The sequence below is a fragment of the Quercus robur genome, chromosome 1, assembly GCF_932294415.1.
Source record: "Quercus robur chromosome 1, dhQueRobu3.1, whole genome shotgun sequence".
NCBI lineage: Eukaryota > Viridiplantae > Streptophyta > Magnoliopsida > Fagales > Fagaceae > Quercus > Quercus robur.
In genome coordinates, this window is record NC_065534.1 from 31,035,468 (window position 1) to 31,057,141 (window position 21,674).

General features: G+C 35.3%; 2 protein-coding genes and 1 long non-coding RNA gene across 3 annotated transcripts in view; 2 read left to right on the forward strand and 1 right to left on the reverse strand.

Moving 5' to 3' along the window:
• Positions 1–555: 555 nt before the first annotated feature.
• Positions 556–21,674, reverse strand: part of LOC126729711 (scarecrow-like protein 34) — a 34,873-nt gene continuing 13,754 nt past the window's right edge. The window contains exons 2-3 of the mRNA XM_050434923.1: positions 1,182–3,674; positions 556–998 (exon numbers count right to left, since the gene is read on the reverse strand). Coding sequence (XP_050290880.1) covers positions 1,248–3,569 — 2,322 coding nt within the window. The 5' untranslated portion in view covers positions 3,570–3,674 and the 3' untranslated portion in view covers positions 556–998; positions 1,182–1,247. The remainder of the gene's footprint in view (positions 999–1,181; positions 3,675–21,674) is intronic.
• On the forward strand, positions 4,557–8,005 carry LOC126729695 (scarecrow-like protein 33). The gene is made up of 2 exons (XM_050434922.1): positions 4,557–7,388; positions 7,556–8,005. Exon 1 carries the CDS (start codon positions 4,992–4,994, stop codon positions 7,320–7,322), a length of 2,331 nt encoding a protein of 776 aa, XP_050290879.1. The 5' UTR covers positions 4,557–4,991; the 3' UTR covers positions 7,323–7,388; positions 7,556–8,005.
• Positions 12,392–14,724, forward strand: LOC126729727 (uncharacterized). The gene is made up of 3 exons (XR_007657039.1): positions 12,392–12,823; positions 13,518–13,602; positions 14,384–14,724. It is a non-coding gene; the product is annotated as an uncharacterized LOC126729727 (long non-coding RNA).

Here is a 21,674-nt window from a genome sequence, read left to right on the forward strand (position 1 = left end):
GCAGAATCAAAATGGGGAACTGTAGGGAAAACATGTTTGTTAGTATGCTTCTAAAAACTTGAAAGGGACTCGGTGGTGGCATTGGCAGTTTTACAATGGTGGTAAGGGGTACATGTTAATGTAATGATTGGTGGCAACAGAGGTGAGTCGCCAGAAGAACACTAGTGATGGCCAAGGAGGCAAGGAGGCAGAGTGTGTGGTAATTTTTGGAATGAACTAATGGATTGTGGTGAGCAAGTATGAGGCTTTACTTTAAAACTCCTTCAATAAAGAAACCCTCTTTACCAATGCACCTTATTTTGTAAGTCAATAGATTTCACCAAAATCAGACAGACAAACCCAGCAACAGCATACATCAGATAACAACATACAAGCATTAGCCAAGCTTAAATTTTTTAGATCACCAAGAATGACATTTAATATATCTGAAATTGCATTAACATTATTCAGTTGATTAAATCAAAGTAAAGATACCATCCATACAAAAAGGAAACAAGTGAACAGTATTGCAAAGATATTGATCAAGGAACCAGAAAAGAGAATCGCAATATCATGAAATTCTGAAATTCCACTTTCTTCAATACATATAACAAAAAAAAAAAAAAAAAAAAAAAACTTCCAGCTCATCTAAAAAGTACAAAGAAGGAGAAGGGCAACCTCCCTCCCCTAAATTACATGCACCAATGTGGAAGTTCAACTAAGAAAAACAGATTTTAATACAAAAGTCGCAAGAAGCAAGCAATAGCCAGTTTAGTGTAATTACACCATCTCCTTCCCAACAGGATTAGCAGTGTATTCTAACTTTTTATTCTAGCCTTAGCTCAAACACAAACTGCATATACATGATACTTATACTAGCATCAATATGTCTTCAAACATCATCCATATCAAAGAGACTGGGTTGGATAATGCATCAAATTTCAGATGAAAAGCAGATGAGTGTAAACATGACAACTCTCGAAGCTTTTTCTCAAAAAGGCCACTATACCACAAGCAATCTGTAAAAATAAAACCCACAAAGTTAGATTCATTTCCGCTTGTTGTGTTAACCAGATTATAGAAACACCTACAAAAGGTTGAAGAATATAAACAAACATAGATATCATCACAGTTCCCTGAATGTACAAAACAAAGAGAGATAAAACATTAAAAATGAACAACAAAAGTCATTCACACGGTACCTAAGTTATCCTCGTCCACCTAGCCCTCAATTATAAGTTTTTACAAAAATATATCAAACAGGATTCCTAAGCCGGCACCCAACAAGAGGAAGCATAGAAAATCCGGCCCTTCCATCCCTGAAGCATCCAGTGGCTGTCTTCATCAAGAATAAAATCCTTGTGGTACCATGCCTTAATCTTAGCCCTGATTACACTCATGAGCTCTTGGTTCAATGGGAGCTGCTTGAACCGAGCTCTAGAAATTCGGACTTGACTCTGCTTGTATGTTTCAGGCCTCTCAACCCTCTCTAACCCTTCACATGCTATAACATTCATAGCCTCCCTCCCAAAGAACTCCCTCTCAAACTTCAACCTCTGTGGATTGTCACGGGGTATAGTAACATCAAATACATCATACAATCCAGAGAAGTGGAAAAGTGCTTCTCGGAACCTTGTGAGAAAGAAGGGGGCATTATAGGACCCATTAACAATAGAATTAATAAAAATATCAGGTTTCATCCTCCTGATTAAGTTTAAAACTGCATCCCTTGGACTGGTCCCTTCAACTGTTTCATCAAGTAGGTTCTTCATCCGTAAAGCACAATTCACAGCAAGCACCTCATTCCTCTCAATCTTAAGCTCCTCAATTCGAATAGTTTCCCAGTTCTGTGACGCTATAGCATTGTATTCAAAAGGAACATTAAACCGGTTGCAGTACTTTTCCAAGCGACGACCAGTCTCCTCAATGCACTCTGCTGGACGGAATCCAGGTTGGGGAAGATCAATCCCTGTAATGCGTAGCTTGGGAGCTCCTTCAGGTCTTTTTGAGAGAATCTGGATCAGAAGTGGCCACTGGAAACCATATTGGATACCAAAATCTACAATATGAAGAGTAGTTGCTTTCTCTGCTGCATGCAAAATCATTTTATTAGAAAAGCCATATGAGATCCTCTTGAAAGGGCAGGCTGAAAGATAAACTTGGTATGCTTTCAGCTTTTCAAGAGCTGACACCCTCTTGTAAACCATTTGACTTCCTATACTAGTGCCAGCCAAGCGTGCCTCAAGACCATTAGCAAAGAAATGAGCCACTCTCTGAGATCCATCACCAAAAGGGGTTGAGTGTTGCCTAACCTGTTTCAATAACTCATTAGCAGTTCTACCATCACCAGCTGAGACAGCTTGTGCACAAAGAATCAAAAGATTCCGCAAATCAACTGTCTCCTTCTTCTTGCTCTGCTTCTTATTACGACTACCTTTCCCACCATTAGCTCCTTGTGCCTGCCCAATTGTGTGCAACGAGGCCTTGCTTGCATCATTCTGCAAAGGTTCACAATTCTCACCGCACATTGAAGCCGGCGCATCGGTACAAAGCAAAACCTTATCAAACATATCTGATAACTCATCCTCCTCTACATAAACCGCAGTCTGCTTATTGCTCCTACCTTCTTCTAATTCTATCTCTTCCCTCTCACGATTCTTCCTCCCTCTTGACCCATCCGGCGAATCACTCTCTTTCTCACCCTTCACCACCAAAGATTCCACCTTTAGATCCTCTCCTTTCCACTCAGACGAAGAAACCGTGTTGCTCTCCAAATCAATAACCAAATTATTACTCTTAGGAAGGAATTTACTAGCTTCCTCTAACCCCCTCCTAAATTGCAATATTGATTCACTATTGGTAAAAAAATTCTGAGCCATAATATCCAACCCATCACCAAAATGATTGACACTACCATTTGGCAAATTCCCAAAAAACTGTGATTGATCAGTGGGATTGAAATTAGACTGGACAGCATTATGCTCACCCAGAACAGGAGGCGGTGATAAAGAAGGCTGATAGTTATGCTCTCCAAGATCGCTTTGCCATAGAGAATCATTGACAGTGCTAGAACTACTAGTATTATTAGTGCCATTATCACCACTACTTGATGAAAACACAGGACTCTCAACGCTATTTTGATTTGGTAAAGTAGGGTTTTCTTGACCAAGAGCATCATAGAAAGATTTCTCAGTGTCTTTTAGACCCAAAGGGTCATAAAACATGCAGGGCTTTTTTTCAATGTTCTCTTCCATAAGAATCTGATTTATGTACTTGAGAACCGTTTCAGAGAAATCACTGTCGTCCGGGGACGAAGTGAAGCCTGCCTGCAACATAGGCGGAATAGCAACATGTGGTGGATCATATGGTTGACCCTCTAGACCAACGGTGGTGGTGATCGAGGGCTCAAAACCAGTGGGACCCAGATCAAGATCAGATGAAAGATTTGGACTTTCGAGGAAGTTAAGGTCTGTCGTAGGAGGAGGAGATAGTTGATTGAATGTGTGCTCGTTTATAAGATTTGAGAACTGATCCTCGGAATTTGGCGACATGGTAGAAAAACCGTTCACGAAATCGAAGCTTGAATCCATAATTTATATGGTCAAACAAAGCCAAGAAAGCGTAACTAGCTGATTTTATGTCTGAAACTGATTTGGGAAACTAAAATCTGAGACTTACTAAACATTAAAGATTACCTAATATAGCGAAATTCATATCCAAGACTAGGATCTAAAAAAACACATATGTAGGTGTACACAAAGAGCAAAAAAGAAAAAGAGTAAAAGTAGAAGAACTAAATATCCATGATTAAAGTGAACAAATGGAGCAGAGAAGAGCACTCAGAAGCGGAAGAGAAAGATGAGAAGGTGAAACACGGAAGAAAGTAGCGTACGTAACTCAGAATCAAAAGTAGCTCTCAGCTTTTTCTGTAACAGAGGAAAATGGAAACTCTAGATTTGGGTACTTCTCCAAGTTAATATAAAGAGAAAGATAGTGATGAGGATTGAGAAGGCTGCTGTCACTTTATTACGGTGACGAACTATCGTCGAACGCGCTGCACAGATGTTAACAGAGAACGGCGAGTCAAACGCAGAGATGCCTGGGGAAAAAGATTTCTCAGAGAAAAACCTGTCAACTCTCTATACATCTTTCTATTTTATATTATATAAATTTTACAATTTTTTTTTATAAATTATACTCTAATTTAACCTAAATATATAACTATATAAAATTATAATTTTTATAATTTTTAAACAAAATTTGACATAATAACTAAGAAGATAAAGAACAAAAAATTTAACCATTAAATTTTTAAAATTTACTCACAATATAAAATATTGAATAAATCCGAATGATTGTCCATATCGATACTCGGGTTGGTTTGTGAGCTACACACATGAAACAAAATTTCAAACGTTTTGAGTCCTTTGACTTGTCAACTCATGACTCAACTAAAATTACCTTCAAGTACTTTCTCACTCTTGTCTTGGAGAGAAAATAAGGAATTTCCGATATATATTAGTGTTCACACTTAACACCTGTACTATGCGTTCCGCGAAAGTTCGTCATCTTAATAAAGTAACAGCTTCCTTCTCAATCCTCATCACTATCTTTCCCTATATGTTAACTCAATAAAAGCTGAGAGTTCCTTTGATTCTAGAGGTTCCATTTTCCTCTGTTACAGAAATAGCTGAGAGTTCCTTTGATTCTGTGTTACGTACGTGCGCTAGTTTCTTCCGTCCGTGTTTCACCTTCTCATCTTTCTCTTCCGCTTCTGAGTACTCTTCTCTGCTCCATTTGTTCACTTAAATCATGGATATCTAAGGTTTTTCTTTGTAGCTCTTTGTGTACACCTGTATATGTTTTTTTTTAGATCCTAGTCTTTGATATGAATTTCACTATATTAGGTAGTCTTTAATGTTTAGAAAGTGTCAGATTTTAGTTTCCCAAATCAGTTTTAGACATAAAATCAGCTAGTTACGCTTTCTTGGCTTTGTTTGACCATATAAATTATGGATTCAAGCTTTGATTTCGTGGACGGTTTTTCTACCATGTCGCCAAATTCCGAGGATCAGTTCTCAAATCTTATAAACGAGTACACATTCAATCAACTATCTACTCCTCCTACTACAGACCTTAACTTCCTCGAAAGTCCAAATCTTTCATCTGATCTTGATCTGGGTCCCACTGGTTTTAAGCCCTCGATCACCACCACCGTTGGTCTAGAGGGTCAACCGTATGATCCACCACATGTTGTTATTCCGCCTATGTTGCAGGCAGACTTCACTTCGTACCCGGACGACAGTGATTTCTCTGAAACGATTCTCAAGTACATAAATCAGATTCTTATGGAAGAGAACATTGAAAACAAGCCCTGCATGTTTCATGACCCTTTGGGTCTAAAAGACACTGAGAAATCTTTCTATGATGCTCTTGGTCAAGAAAACCCTCCTTTTCCAAATCAAAATAGCGTTGAGAGTCCTGTGTTTTCATCAAGTAGTGGTGATTATGGCACTAATAGTACTGGTAGTTCTAGCACTGTCAATGATTCTCTATGGCAAAGCGATCTTGGAGAGCATAACTATCAGCCTTCTTTATCACCGCTTCCTGTTCTGGGTGAGCATGATGCTGTCCAGTCTAATTTCAATCCCACTGATCAATCACAGTTTTTTGGGAATTTGTCAGATGATAGTGTCAATCATTTTGGTGATGGGTTGGAGGTTATGGCTCAGAATATTTTTACTGATAGTGAATCGATATTGCAATTTAGGAGGGGGTTAGATGAAGCTAGTAAGTTCCTTCCTAAGAGTAATAATTTGGTTATTGATTTGGAGAGAAACACGGTTTCTTGGACTGAGTGGAAGGGAGAGGATCTAAAGGTGGAATCTTTGGTGGTGAAGGGTGAGAAAGAGAGTGATTCGTCGGATGGGTCGAGAGGAAGGAAGAATCATGAGAGGGAAGAGATAGAAATAGAAGAAGGTAGGAGCAATAAGCAGACTGCTGTTTATGTAGAGGAGTCTGAGGAGGCTGAGTTATCAGAAATGCTTGATAAGGTTTTGCTTTGTACTGATGCGCCTGCTTCAATGTGTGGTGATAATTGTGAACCTTTGCAGAGTGATGCAAGCAAGGCCTCGTTGCAGACAAATGGGCAGGCACAAGGAGGTAATGGTGGGAAAGGTAGTCGTAACAAGAAGCAAGGGAAGAAGAAGGAGACAGTTGATTTGAGGAGTCTTTTGATTCTATGTGCACAAGCTGTCTCCACAGGTGATGGTAGAACTGCTATTGAGTTGTTGAAGCAGGTTAGGCAACACTCAACCCCTTTTGGTGATGGGTCTCAGAGAGTGGCTCATTTCTTTGCTAATGGTCTTGAGGCGCGCTTGGCTGGCACTAGTATAGGAAGTCAAATGGTTTACAAGAGGGTGTCAGCTCTTGAAAAGTTGAAAGCTTACCAAGTTTATCTTTCAGCCTGCCCTTTCAAGAGGTTCTCATATGGCTTTTCTAATAAAATGATTTTGCATGCAGCAGAGAAAGCAACTACTCTTCATATTGTAGATTTTGGTATCCAATATGGTTTCCAGTGGCCACTTCTGATCCAGTTTCTCTCAAAAAGTCCTGAAGGAGCTCCCAAGCTACGCATTACAGGGATTGATCTTCCACAACCTGGATTCCGTCCAGCAGAGTGCATTGAGGAAACTGGTCGTCGCTTGGAAAGGTACTGCAACCGATTTAATGTTCCTTTTGAATACAATGCTATAGCATCACAGAACTGGGAAACTATTCGAATTGAGGAGCTTAAGATTGAGAGGAATGAGGTGCTTGCTGTGAATTGTGCATTCCAGATGATGAACCTACTTGATGAAACAGTTGAAGGGACTAGTCCAAGGAATGCAGTTTTAAACTTAATCAGGAGGATGAAACCTGATATTTTTGTTAATTCTATTGTTAATGGGTCCTTCAATGCCCCCTTCTTTCTCACGAGGTTCCGAGAAGCACTTTTCCACTTCTCTGGATTGTATGATGTATTTGATGTTACCATACCCCGTGACAATCCAGAAAGGTTGATTATTGAGAGAGAGTTCTTGGGGAGGGCTGCAATAAATGTTATAGCATGTGAAGGGTTAGAGAGGGTTGAGAGGCCTGAAACATACAAGCAAAGTCAAGTTCGAATTTCGAGAGCTGGGTTCAAGAAGCTCCCATTGAACCAAGAGCTCATGAGTGTAATCAGGGCTAAGATTAAGGAATGGTACCACAAGGATTTTATTCTTGATGAAGACAGCCACTGGATGCTTCAGGGATGGAAGGGCCGGATTTTCTATGCTTCCTCTTGTTGGGTGCCGGCTTAGGAATCCTGTTTGATATATTTTTGTAAAAACTCATAATTGAGGGCTAGGTGGACGAGGATACTTTAGGTACCATGCGAATGCCTTTTGTTGTTCATTTTTAATTTTTTATCTCTCTTTGTTTTGTACATTCAGGGATCTGTGATCATATCTGTGTGTTTACATTCTTCAACCTTTTGTAGGTGTTTCTATAATTTGGTTAACCCAAGCGGAAATTGTGGGTTTCATTTTTACAGATTGCTTGTGGTATAGTGGCCTTTTTGGAGAAAAAACTTCGAGAGTTGTCATGTTTACACTCATCTACTTTTCATCTGATATTTGATGCATTGTCCAACCCTGTCTCTTTGATATGGATGATGTTTGAAGACATATTGATGCTAGTATAAGTATCATGTATATACAGTTGGTATTTTGGCTAAGGATAGAATAAAATGTTAGAATACACTGCAAATCCTGTTGGGAAGGAGATGGTGTAATTACACTAAACTGGCTACTGGCTTGCTTCTTGCGGCTTTTGTATTAAAATCCGTTTTTTCTTAGTTGAACTTCCACATTGGTGCATGTAATTTAGGGGAAGGGAGGTTGCCCTTCTCCTTCTTTGTACTTTTTTAGATGAGCTGGAAGTTGTTTATTTTGTTATATGTATTACAGAGTTGAATTTCAGAATTTCATGATATTGTGGTTCTCTTTTCTGGTTCCTTGATTAATATCTTTGCAATACTGTTCTCTTGTTTCCTTTCTGTATGGATGGTATCTTTACTATGATTTAATCAACTGAATATTGTTAATGCAATTTCAGATATATTAAATGTCATTCTTGGTGATCTAAAAAATGTAAGCTTGGCTAATGCTTGTATGTTGTTATCGGATATATGCTGTTGCTGGGTTTGTCTGTCTGATTTTGGTGAAATCTATTTTGACTTATAAAATAAGGTGAACTGGTAAAGAGGGTTTCTTTATTGAAGGAGTTTTAAAGTAATGCCTCATACTTGCTCACCACAATCCATTAGTCCATTCCACAAAATTACCACAGTCTGCCTCCTTGGCCATCACTAGTGTTCTTCTGGCGACTCACCTCTGTTGCCACCAATCATGACATTGACATTTCCCCCTTACCACCATTGTAAAACTGCCAATGCCACCACCGAGCCCCTTTCAAGTTTTTAGAAGCATACTAACAAGCATGTTTTCCCTACAGTTCCCCATTCTGATTCAGCCTCAGTCATGGTATGCTTCAAATGTAAGTTGAAGTGTCTGTCCCCTTTGTGCTACAACATGTCACCAACTATATTTCATGGTTGTTAGACTGGCAATCAACATGATGATTAACAGTACGATGAATATATATAAATAAAAAAAAAAAAAATTAAAAAAAAAAGGGCAGCCCTGAAAGTTAATTTTTTTTTTTTTGAATAAGCCTGAAAGTTAAATTATGATTTGTGAAAGTCGAAATTTAATTTGGTAATTGGTTTGCACATCAATTGTATGGATTTAGGAATCCCAACTCAATATGACTATGCATTAAAATACAGCCAACTTTACAACCTTATTTGGTACTACCCCGAAGCCATGGCTTATGGTTATTAAGAAGCGTGTTCTGTATATCTGTTTCATGATGTCTTCCTCTGGAGAATAAAGAAATCTCTCATAAGAGTGGTTGGTCTGATTGGGTTTAAATTCAAGCGGTATCTTGAAAATGTATTTGATTTTCCATACTGGTGCTTTGAATCATCTTGAATGAGGTTGTCGGATTCCTTCATTAGACTAAGTGCTGATTGGTGGATGATTAAAGGGGTCTAAGGGATGGTTGGGAGAGTTTGATGGTATCTCATCATAAAGTTCATAGTATTCGGACTCAATGGGGGGTGGGAACTATAGGCAGAGTTTGGATTCAACTTATTCTGCGTTTACGTTTTTGTGTCTCTCTTCTTCTTTTTTTTTTTTTTTTTCCCTGCCGTTGTTTTTGACTTTTCAAACTTTTCAACCGGTTCACTGTATACTTTTCATCAACTCATATACTGTTCACAACAAAATAAGTCGTGGAATGCACACCAGTGGGTCTCATTTACTGTTTACGGGCCCACAAACTTCACTTTTCAACAATTTTTTTTATTAAAAATGGGTCCCACGATACTATTTACATATTTAAAAATTATTTTATTACAGTATTTTCAGTTTTCAGTTTTCAATTTCAGCAAAATAAGTTCTATCCAAACAGATCCATATCCTCCTACTCATATAAGGGTAGATATGGTGAGTATGAGGATGTATACATTCCAAACACCTAATACCATCTCCTTATCTTGATACAGAAATGTGATGTGATAAGACTTATTCCGATGGAATGCCAAACTATACTTTGGTTTTTGTCCTTATAAGTTATAAATCATGGCATTTTATAAAATAAAAAAAATTAACTGGTTAGAATTTTTTTTTTTTTTTGGATAAACTGTTTAGAAATATGACTTAAATATCTTATCACATTCTTGTAAATTAGTAATAATCCTACTCTTTATGGTTGAGAGAAAAAATATGGCAAGTGTATGTGTGTGTCATGAAAACAATGATAAGTTACTGCAGCAGGGAAAATTTAAATGTTTCCATCTAGGATGTCAAAGGACACAAATCTATCAAAATAATAATAATAATAATAATAACATGCATGGCAAAAAAATGTAGATTATTTAAATTTAATGGAATTAAAAGTATATATAAAAAGATATATATCTAAGTTTTATCGTATAGTTTTTATCTTCTACAACTGAAATTATTAATGTTGTGGATGATTCTAAGATTAGACAATGACTCAACTCCAAAAATACTTGCAGCTCCTTGTTCATGTTTACTCTCTCAAGTATTGGCTTTTCAAAGGATAAAGTATGATAGTTACGAGTTAAGACGGATGGGTCATATTCTTTTTGTGGGAAAAGTTGATGGATATCCTAAGAGCATTGATTTAGGAAATATTTTTAAAAATTCTTTATGAAAAAAAAAAAAAAAACTTTTTTAATAGATTTTTATATTTTCCATGATAGTGATATTAAAAATTTTCTAAAAGGATTTATTAATAAATTCCCTAAGGGCACCCATTAACAAAATCTCTTTTTATTTAAGAATAAAAAATAACTTTTACTCGGTTAGTGACTATTCGTTTTAATATTTAAAATTTTTGATTATTCATGTTACTATTAACATATGTAAATGTTTTTTTTTTTTTTTTGGTTGTATCCATTTTTTTTTTCAACCTATTGGCTAATATTTTGACCTAATCAATATTCTTATAGGTATAAAAATATTATTATTGGTTAAAATTTGGGTGACCTCGTTCCACTTGGGGGCCTTAGGAGACCGCCTAATTGGCCTAGTGGTAGGGCCAGCCCAATTGACACCCTCTCCTCCATCCTCCGCTTCAACTCGAACCATCCTATGATGCCTCAGATTTACGGGATATTGATTAAGCGTGTGTTTTGTTGGTGTGTGTTATATCGGGCATACTAGGTTAACCAAGGTTGTATCAACAATTACAATGAGCATTAATTGTTATTAAATTAGTTCATTTAGGATATAGCATAGATGTGGCTAACACTTTTATAACCTAACTTAGGGCTTATCCCAACCATACACATATGTAAACTAATAACAAATCAGGACCTCATACTTTTCCCAAAAATATTGCTAGCATTTAAGGGCAAACTTATGAATATGTAATGAGACGTACTGAAGCATTAACCAAGGCTAAAGGCTTGCCTAGGGTGATATAAAAGACTTACGGACTCCCTAGTCCCTGCTTAAATTGTATCTTCAACTTATTATTTCAGTTCCAAAAAAAAAAAAAAAAAAGTGCGTAATAGTGTCTATATAACAAACATTACCTTTGTTCAATATCATGGACAACACCTAAATCAGCCATTTTTTTTATAATAAGCATGTCATCAGCATGTGCTTCTTTCTTTCTGCACCTAGTTTTCAACTTTCCTTTTGATCAAGAGTCAATGGTCATCTTGACTAGTATCATTGATAGCCTCCTAATTAACTTTCTTTCTAGTCACATATCTTTATCCCCTTCAAGCCACGTCACTCATACCATGTATAGACAAAGGATGAATTTTAGTAAAAATATGTATCCAGTTGATATTATTGGCTATTCAAAGACACCACTTTCTCCAACAAATTCTGGTTGATAAGGAAAAATCTATAGGTTTTGCAGTGGGAGAAAATCAGTTTTTGACTATGAGTGCGTTTGGATTCGGCTGAAAGTTTCCTGCGTTTGCGTTTTGTCTGTTTTTTTTTTTTTTTTTTTTTTTTTCACGCGTTTTGGAGCGTTTTGGGTGTTGCGGCTACTGTTCATGTACTGTTCAATGAACAGTAGCCGCAAACTATGACTTTTCAAATTTTTTTGGACCAATCACAGCACATCGTGTACTGTTCATGGACCCACAAATTTCACTTTTCAGCAACTTTTTCATTAAAAATGGGTCCCACGATACTATTCACACATTTAAAAATTATTTTGCTACAGTGTTTTTCAATTTTCAGTTTCAGTTTTCAGTTTTCAGCTGTATCCAAATGGACCCTAAGTCAAACACAGAGATGCTTGGGGAAAAAGATTTGACATAATAATTAAGCACAAAAAAGAACAAACAATTGGTTAAATTTTTAAAATTCAAACTCAATAAAAAAATATTGAATAAATTCGAAAAATTTTTCTTCAAAATCTCGATGTATGTGTACTTGTCCATATGTCACGTGGAGAAAAAAAAAAAAGTCTTTTCAAATCGATTCTCGGATTGGTTTGTGAGCTACACACACGAAACAAAATTTCTAATGTTTTGAGTCTTTTGACTTGTCAGCTCATGACTCAACTAAAACCACCTTCCGAATCTTTGTGCGAATCTGTTTTTGACGAGAAAGTATATGATGTTTCAGGAACTCCACATCAGCAAGTAGTTGGTGTTTCTAAGCCCAATAAGAAATTGACATCTGTCTAAAAATAACATGTCAGCACACCTTATCTTATACTCCTGAAAAGACAAATATGCCCTGAAAATTTTCAAACCCCTAAACACCATTTTTCCCTAGCAAAATCAAAACTCTCTTTCTCCTTCTCTGCTCTCTCTCACCGAACCACCATCTGCTCTCGCCCATTCTTTCTCTCCAAATCCAAAGCTCCACCGCCGGAAAATTTTTCAAACACTCGCCCTTTCTTGCTTTTCCCCTTTTTGCAAAATCAAAATTTTCATCTCTTTCTCCCTCCGTTTCTCTCTACACCACCACAGCACACCAGCACCTCCATGGTTCCATCTTTTCTCTCTCAACTCCAAACCTTGACAGCCACTACCTAGCATCGCCGCTGGAGATAGAGATACACTGCCGATCATCACCAGTTCCGACGAGACCAACCTTTGTCTCGTCGGAAAACGCCTAAAACTGTCTCTTTCTCGGTGTTTCCAACCACTAACACCGGAAGTTTTCTCACCACTTCTAACACCAGACGTTGTAGGAAGGTTTTATTCTCTCTCTTTTTGAATTTATTTTCTGAAATTTTATGTTTACACGTGTCTTGTTTTGTTTTGTTTTTTATTTATGTTTTATAAATTGACATATACATTCATATCTAGAAAGGAAACTTCTACTGTTTGAGAAAATGCTTCAGTGAGAATATTGATTAGATGATGCATTTATATATTATAGCGCAATTACTAGTAGTATTTGGAGTTGAAGCACTTACGAAATAAAAAATAAAAAATAAAAAACTCAAAGAATGGTGATTAGATGATGCATAGGAATCGGAATAGCCAAAGTCTGGGAGACTAGCAATTCCAGATTAGCTAAGTTTAAGTAGTTATTGGATTAATAAAAACCATTTGTGATCAGTGTCTATCCATACCAATTTTATATGTACATTTCACTATCTATCTATCCACACATACACTCACATTTCACTAACAATACAAATCTGTCCTACAAGAATTCATAATTCTTATATTAGAAATTGTTATCAACAAGATTTTGGTGTGCGTCCTGCATGCATACTGTTAGACCAATTAATTCAGTCACTACTTTCCAGGAAAGATACCTAATCTGACTTGAGTAATAAGCTCACCCAACTGGTGCAGTGACTTGCATTATTTGCTTTTTCATAGTTGGAATTTTCACAATTTGTTTCATTCTTTGTAATAATATTTTTTCATGGTGCAGGGATGGATGTGATGCTTTTGTTCCGTTGTTTTTGCTGAAGGAATTGATTTTGATAAATAGCTTCTTCCTAAGAGTCTCCTCTAAGGTATTCAATCTATCTTTTTGTCCTTTTTTTAGTTTGAGTCTTTGGTTGAGTTATTATGAAAAATTATGATGTTTTGATAATTGGTGTAAAGCTCACTTGAGTGTGTGTTTGTTTATGGCTGAGGAACAGTGGATGGCTGGCAGCAAATTTTTTTTTTTTTAATGACTTTATGGTGGTTAATGTTATGTTGTTCATTCAATTTATTTTTTTTCATAATTAGGTTCGACTAGTCATGGACTTTTCAAAAAATGCTTTTGTTGCAATTGGGGACAATGATAAAACGGAAAATTTTGAAAATGTAACTTTGGGTGAATGTGATGAATTTAAAATTGGAATGCAAGTGAGGTCTGAAGAAGAAGCATTTAACTCTTTTAAATTGTATGCTTTAAAAAGGGGATTTAGCATTCGAAAAGCGGTTAAATGAGAGTATAATAGTGTTAATAGGCAACGAGAATTTGTTTGTTCAAACAAGGTTATAAAGTATCATAATTTAGATGTAAGAATGGGTTGTTGTGCTAGGATCCGGTTTGATGTAAAAAAATGATATTTGGAGTGTTTCACACTTTAATGACACACAATCATGAATTTGCAACTCCGGAAGAAAGATGTAACTTGAGATTGGGAAGGAAGGTGCTACCTGCTCATGGGAATATAATTAGCATAATGGTTAGCTCAAGTATAAAAGCAATAAAGTCTTACTTCTTATCAAAAGAACTTGGTAGTGCAAATAATGTTGGGTTCTCATTTTTTTCCCCCTAATATTGTTCTCTCTTTTTTGCAGGGCCTTGCAAAAAATTCTGGACGAAAAGCTCTTTTGGATAGTATTTTGGACATTATACTGCACAGCTAATGGACAACATTTTTGGACAGCATTTTCAACATTATTGCACAGTGCAGGAGAACATCTTAGATAGTATTTTTGACCCGCCAATTTTTTAGATAGCATAGCTGAAAATTTGGACAAGTGATTGCATAGCCAAACACTAATTATTGTTGTCATTTTGGAAAACTTTTGTAACTAATGAAGTTACTCAAACATGATAGATTTTGTGTATGTTTGAGTAGACTAATTATATGCAAATGCTGAAAGTTTTTAATGCAATAGTACATTTTATTCTTTTATATTAGTTTCAAATTGGTGGTGGAATTGCAATGCTAGATTGTTGCAGGTGCTATATTGTTCAGTGCTATATTGGGATGAATGATGGCACTCATGAAGAGTTCTAGTTAAGGGGATGATATAGTGAATGACAATATTTTCATGCTAGAAATTTTTTTTTTTTTTTTTTTTTTTTTGTTATTTTGATGATATAGTGAATGGCAGGTGCTAAAAGAATTGTACAATGCTACAAGCTGCTCATTTTTTACTCAAGTCTTACAATAGTTGAGTTCACAACTGATGATTGCCCCATTATCATCAAGCCAAGGAAAAAATGAATTACAACTATTCATTTCTACTTTTATTTTTTTTAATCAATGTCTGTGTGTTCCCTTTTTTCTTTCTTAAAGTTGTAGAAAGATATCTTGGACATGTGACCAAATCACCCATTATATATATAAATTTTTTTTTTTACAATAAACCGGTCTTTATTAAAAATAACAAAATTGAAATTGTACAACCTAGAGCATCCTTCATGATCACATATATCATACGATCAAGTAAGGCCACAATTTACAAAACCATTCCAATTGTTAACAAAGCCCCACTTAGCAAGCTCATGAGCTACTTGATTTACATCTCTCCTAACCCAAATGAAACTTGGTCAATCTCATTTGCTAAGTCCAGCACATCTTCAAGTATAGTCCTTAGGCTATTGCTTATGTGTGGTTGCTCCAGTACTGCTATATGCTACTGAAATTTATTTTCTGTGACAGCCATTATAAACAAGCAATCTTAGACAATCTGCAAAACCAATTCAAGGTTGGTTAGTTGGTCGCTTTACTCTAATACTAAAGCAAATTAAAGTAAAATTTAATGGAAAAGACACCCACAAACAATAGACAATATTGAATCTAGTTTCTAGTTGACAAATTTTTGCTTTGAAAATTTTAGATTTTTTATTTCAAACAAAATAACCAAATTAAGGTTCAAGACTTCATATATTTAAAAAAAAAAAAAAAAAAAAAAGTTTTAAGAATAACCACAAAAGAAAGCTACTCTTCATTTGTTAATGCATTCCAATGCTGCTCACAAGCAACTAGAGACCACCCCTTAAAAAGAGGACATAGCATATACAAAAAGGATCCTATCAAAATGTATAATTAGCAAGAGCACATATAATTTGATTATTTCCTAACATTCAATGAACCCATTCTAATGATTGTGGTACAAAGTTACATGAAAACATAAAAATTATTGACAGACTCTATAGCTTCAATCGTATCATCACCAAGGCATGTGCACAAAGTAAGAATCAAAATGCTAAATCAAGTAATCATGCATGAGTTCCTGTAAATTGATAAAAGCAATAAAGTGCAGCAGCTGGACAAAAACAAGAAATCAAGCCGTTCAAAATAGTTCAAAACACACCTAGCAGCAGTAAAACATCAATACAACTATAGCATCTATAAAACTTACAACACCAAAACAACTACAAAGGTCTACAACTTACCCCAAAAAAAAAAAAAAAAAAAAACTAGGGTCTATACAAAAGGAGCTCAGGTCTGATAGATAACCACAAAGAGTACAATAGACCAACACCTTTGTGTGTAATGAGTCTTACCATTTGGCCCAACAAAGGCGGACTTCCCTCTTTAAGAATAATCACGCCAAAGGCACACAGTCATGGTAGCAAATAAAAAAATTTCAAACCTTTTTCATGTCCCTTCTTGTGTTCATTATATAAATTTCAATCCATACACTGATCAACAGAAACTATGTATTTGACATGAGGACAACAGATACAATTATATATGTATAAATGTAAACCAAAGAAGTGCAACAGACTTGAAGAGAAGGCTGAGTGAATCTCGCAGAGGTCTAATGTTAGAGACAGGGTGTTCGAGAGGCAGCTCACACAATATGATTTAGTAACTGAAATAAGCAACATACTAAATAAAATCAGCAAGGTTCCATAACAGAAACTAGTGCCATAATGCAAACTAAAAGAAACAGGGTATATAAAGCCAATGATAAACATGACTGATGTTGATATAATCCAAAGGTATCTAATGAAATATACCAAATTCCTCTTTATTTATAGATAAGGCAATATAGACTATGTGCAAGTAACAAAGTACACTGCTAACAAGATATACACATTACCTGCAAGGAACTATCAATATTAATCTAGGCAGCTCAATCCCAAGTAAGTTTATAGACATTGATAATAAAATAGGGATACAAACTAAACCAAAATACCAAACCACATCAGACCTGTCTCTTCACTAAACAAAACACCCATATCTTACACCATAACACCAAACCCCATCAGACCCATCTCTTTCCTAAACAAAAACACTCAAATCTCACACAACAACATATCTTACAAGGGCAATTGAGTCTTGGTTATAATGAGATTATGCAGCCAAATCAATCATCATAAAAAGATTGACCCTTGTGATTTCGAGAAGAAAAAAAAAACATACAAATAAGATGTGAAAAATACAGAAAATAAATAGAAAAGGAGAGACAAGAAAACCTTCTTGCAACTTTAGGTGTTGGAAGTGGGGAAAAAGCCTCTGTCGTCGGGGTTGGAAGCAACGAGAAGGAGATACGATTTTGGGGTTTTTCGAAGAGACAAAGGTCAATCTCGTTGGAATTGGTGACGTTTGGCAACGTAGCTCCGACGGCGATGCTAAGTAGTGGCTGTAGAGCTTTGGAGTTAAGAGAAAGAAAGAACGAGAGAGCAAATGGAGGTGCGATGAGAGAGAGAGAGCAGCAAGCATGGAGAGAGACTTTTGATTTTGCTGAAGGGGAAAAAGGTGTTTAGCGGGGTTTGAAAATTTTCAGGGGCATATTTATCTTTTCAAGTGTATAAGGTATGGTATGCTGATATGTTATTTTTAAACAGGTGTCATTTTCTTATTGGGCTTAGAAACACCAACTAAATGCTGATGTGGAGTTCCTGAAACATCATATACTTTCTCGTTTTTGACAACATTACCGGGGGCGGCACCTTATGGTCAGCTGATCCAAGATCACCCTAATTTGAAAAAAAAAAAATTATACATAATAATTTAAAATTTTATATTTATATATCTTAAAAGAAAATTTGGGAATACTTTAAATTTTTTTATGTCAATAAAATTAAATTTTGATTCATAATTTGAGCAACTTAACAATATTTTAGGTTTTTAAGCAAAAAGAACCACATGCTTTACACGAAAAGTGTCACTAAATATTATGCTTTTACATTTTGCTATCATATTATTAGTAATAAACTTATTATATTTTTATTTATATAATTTAAAATTTTATCAATTATATTATTTATGATGTTACCGGTTCGACTATCGATTGGATCTCGGTCCGAATAAAAAACTAGTAACCAGTCCTTTTTCAGCTCTTCCACCGTACTGGTTTATAAAACTATGGAAAAAAACCCACAAAAAAAAAAAAAAAAGCCACTTGAAAGAAAATCTGGAATATATATATATATATATATATATATATAATAAAACCACTAATAAGGCCCAAACCAAATGCCAATAGAAAAGTCCAATACAAGATCAATCTCATATCAGACTAAAACTATCACTACTCCAACACTAACATGATTACGTTTTTAATTCAACAAATATAAAAATAAAAAAAAATAAAAAATTCTTCACTACCTCAGTGCCTCGTAGATTCACAAGTCATTAAACAATTTAAAGTAAAACTAAATCAAACCTAAAGTCTAAAAGGAAATAAGAAAGTCACTTACTCTTCCTAGCCATCGCCGTTCATCCCTTTTCAGCAACACTAACAATAACCGCAATTGAACTCCACAAGTTTTATGTTATAAAACTTTATGTATTTGCATGTTTTTTTTTTATTGTTTTTGTTGTTGTTGTTGTTATTGTTGTTGTCAATATATAAATTTGTCTTTTTATTAGATTGTGTAATTTATACTTGTTGAAGAACACCCTGGATAAAATTCCTGGACCTGCCACTGAGCATTACAACTACTATTCAAAGTAACAAATCAGTACTTTCTCCTCATATTGTCTTCACTCTTGTCTTGATATGGGAATGTGATGTGAACGCCAAACTATACTTCGGTTTTTGTCCTCATAAGTTATAAATCATGGCATTTTTTATTTTAATTTAAACTGATTAGATTTTTTTTTTTTTTTGATAAACTGTTTAGAAATATGACTTAAATATCTTATCACATTCTAGTATGTTAGCAATACTCCTACTCTTTATGATTGAGAGAAAAACTATGGCAAGTGTATGTGTGTGTCATGAAAAAATTGATAAGTTACTGTAGCAGGTTGCATTTAAATGTTTCCTTCTAGGATGTCAAAGGATACAAATCTGTAAAAATGATAATAATAATAACATGCATGGCTAAAAAATGTAGATTATTTAAATTTAATGGAATTTAAAGTATATATAAAAAGATATATATATCTAAGTTTTATCATAAAGTTTTTATCTTCTACCACTGAAATTATTAATGTTATGGATGATTCTAAGGGTTTGTTTAGATATCGTTTATTTTGCTGAAACTGAAAATTTATTACTGAAAGTATTGTAGATAAAGGTAAAAGTTAGCTGAAATAGTACAATAAGACTCATAAATAGTACCAAAAAGTGCAGTAGGGCCCACGAATAGTAGTAAAAATAAGCTGAATAGTGAAATAATTTTCATTTTTAAGTGGTATCCAAATGGAGGCTAAGATTAGACAATGACTCAACTCTAAAAATGCTTTCACCAAAAAAAAAAAAAAAAAAAGCTCCAAAAATGCTTGCAGCTCCTTGTTTACGTTTACACTTTACACTCTCAAGTATTAATTTTTCAAAGGATAAAGTGTGATAGTTACAAGTTAAGACGATGGCTCATATTCTTTTTATGGGAAAAGTTAACAAGTGCTTAAGAGCATTGATTTAGGAAATATTTTTAAAAATTCTTTATGGGAAAAAAAAAAACTGATTTTTTTTATAGTTTTTATATTTCCCATGATAGTGATATTAAAAATTTTCTAAAATGATCTACTAACAAATTCCTTAAGTACACCAATTAACAAAACCTCTTTTTATTTAAGAATAAAAAAAATACTTTTACTTAGTTGGTGACTATTCGCTTGTTTATAAAAATATTTAAAAATTTGACTATTCATGTTACTATTAACATATGTAAATGATTTTTTTTTCAACTAATTTGAAGGAAAATTTTTGAATTTTTATAATATTTAAAGTTGTGATTGTTACCGTTTAAAAATAATGTTATTTGTTACTTATTGCAGCTTAATTAAAATTACCTATTTCTATAATATGTTTTTTATTAATATTATTTTTGTAATACAAACATCTGTATATCTCGAATGATGTTTTTTTTTTGGCTAAGTGGAATTATGCTAATTCAATTCATCATCCTTTCTAGGATTGTCTAGGCTAACTGGTAACCCAATGAAATTGTCTGATTGAGCACCACTCGAAACAAAATTGACTCAAACTGAGCAAATAGGCTACCTACGGTAGGTTTCCTACTTCAGCAACCAATGTGAGTTGGTCGAGTAGCGGGTGGGATTTGAAACTTGACTGAAACCAAACCGACCAACCCAAGCTCATCGGAAACTACCATTCCTCATTAACCATCATCCTCCCTCTCTCTCCATTCTCAAATCAATCAAGATCTCAACTCGTCTTACTCCACTTCTTTGTCAATTTTACAACCATCATCCACCCAAACCAAAATTGACTCGATCTATGGTTAGTAGTGGTCAACGATAGGTCTCTCCTTCTACCATTCAATGTGGGTGGATTGGGTTCAGGTTGAGCACAAACTTGACCCAAACCAACCTATGGATTGCCCTAATTTTTTCTCACTTGACCCATTTCTTGAAATTGATGCCAAAACATTTTATAAACATATCGAAATTTCTTTCTTTCTTTCTTTTTTAACTTGAATTTGATATCTTATGTTAATGTTTCCTTTTTTAAAAATTTATTATTTGTTCGGTGTTTAGTAGCTAGGCCAATTTTTTAAAATAGATGACCCAAAATGTTTCTGAAAGCACACAAAGAAGTTGTTGGCAAATGGGCGACAAAAAAAGGGCTTATGGTGAGGCCTACGAAAATGCCAATTCGGCCTCTAAAAGCATCAGTATCCGGAGTTGTGAAACTCCGAATATGCTAAATTTTAGCATCAAACCTCTAAAAAGATGCATTACCCGGATTTGCGATTGTAAAAAAATTTACAACTTAGCTACAGTACCATCCTAAATTTATGATGGTACTATAGCAAAATTGTATAATTCTTTAATCACTTTTATTCCCACTTCTCTACTCTCCCTGACTCACATTTACCCTCTACCCTTCTCTTTCTCTCCTCCCTTCTTCTTTCTCCCTCCGTCCTTCTCACTCTCTGAATCTCACGTCTCTCAGCTCTCCCTCTTACTCTCTTCTCTCTTCTCTCTTCTATGGTCAAAGCTTACATGCTCTACCACTCACCATCACCAACACCACAGTAGTCTCTCTTCACCTCCAACCCATCTATTTATCTCTCAAACCCAAAACAACCACCACCGATCTCAACTCTACCTCTCACCCTCTTCTCCCTTCCATGGCCAAAACGTCTCTCTCTATTTCTTCAAACCCAAAAAAAGATTTCTCAAACCCGTTTTTTGAGGTGGGTTTGTGGTGGAGATTGTGGTGGAGGTCGGAGATCGGTGGTGGATATTACAGTGGGTTTCGCTGGTTGTATTTTTTTTTTTTTTCCTATGGGTTTGATTCTTGGATGGGTTTTGGTCTTGTGCGGTAGGGGTTGTGATTTTGCATGTGGTGCTGGGTTTTGGTCCCGGTGTGGGAGGTGTTTGGCTCAGTGGCAGTGGGTTGGGTTATGTTTGGATTGGTGGTGGTGGCAATGGGTTATGTGGATAATTTGCTGGTTTGATTTGGGTGATTTTGGTATAGATTTGTG

Bases quoted from the DNA above. Each gene is read 5' to 3' on its own strand.
- LOC126729695 (XM_050434922.1), top strand. From the start codon at position 4,992: ATGGATTCAAGCTTTGATTTCGTGGACGGTTTTTCTACCATGTCGCCA.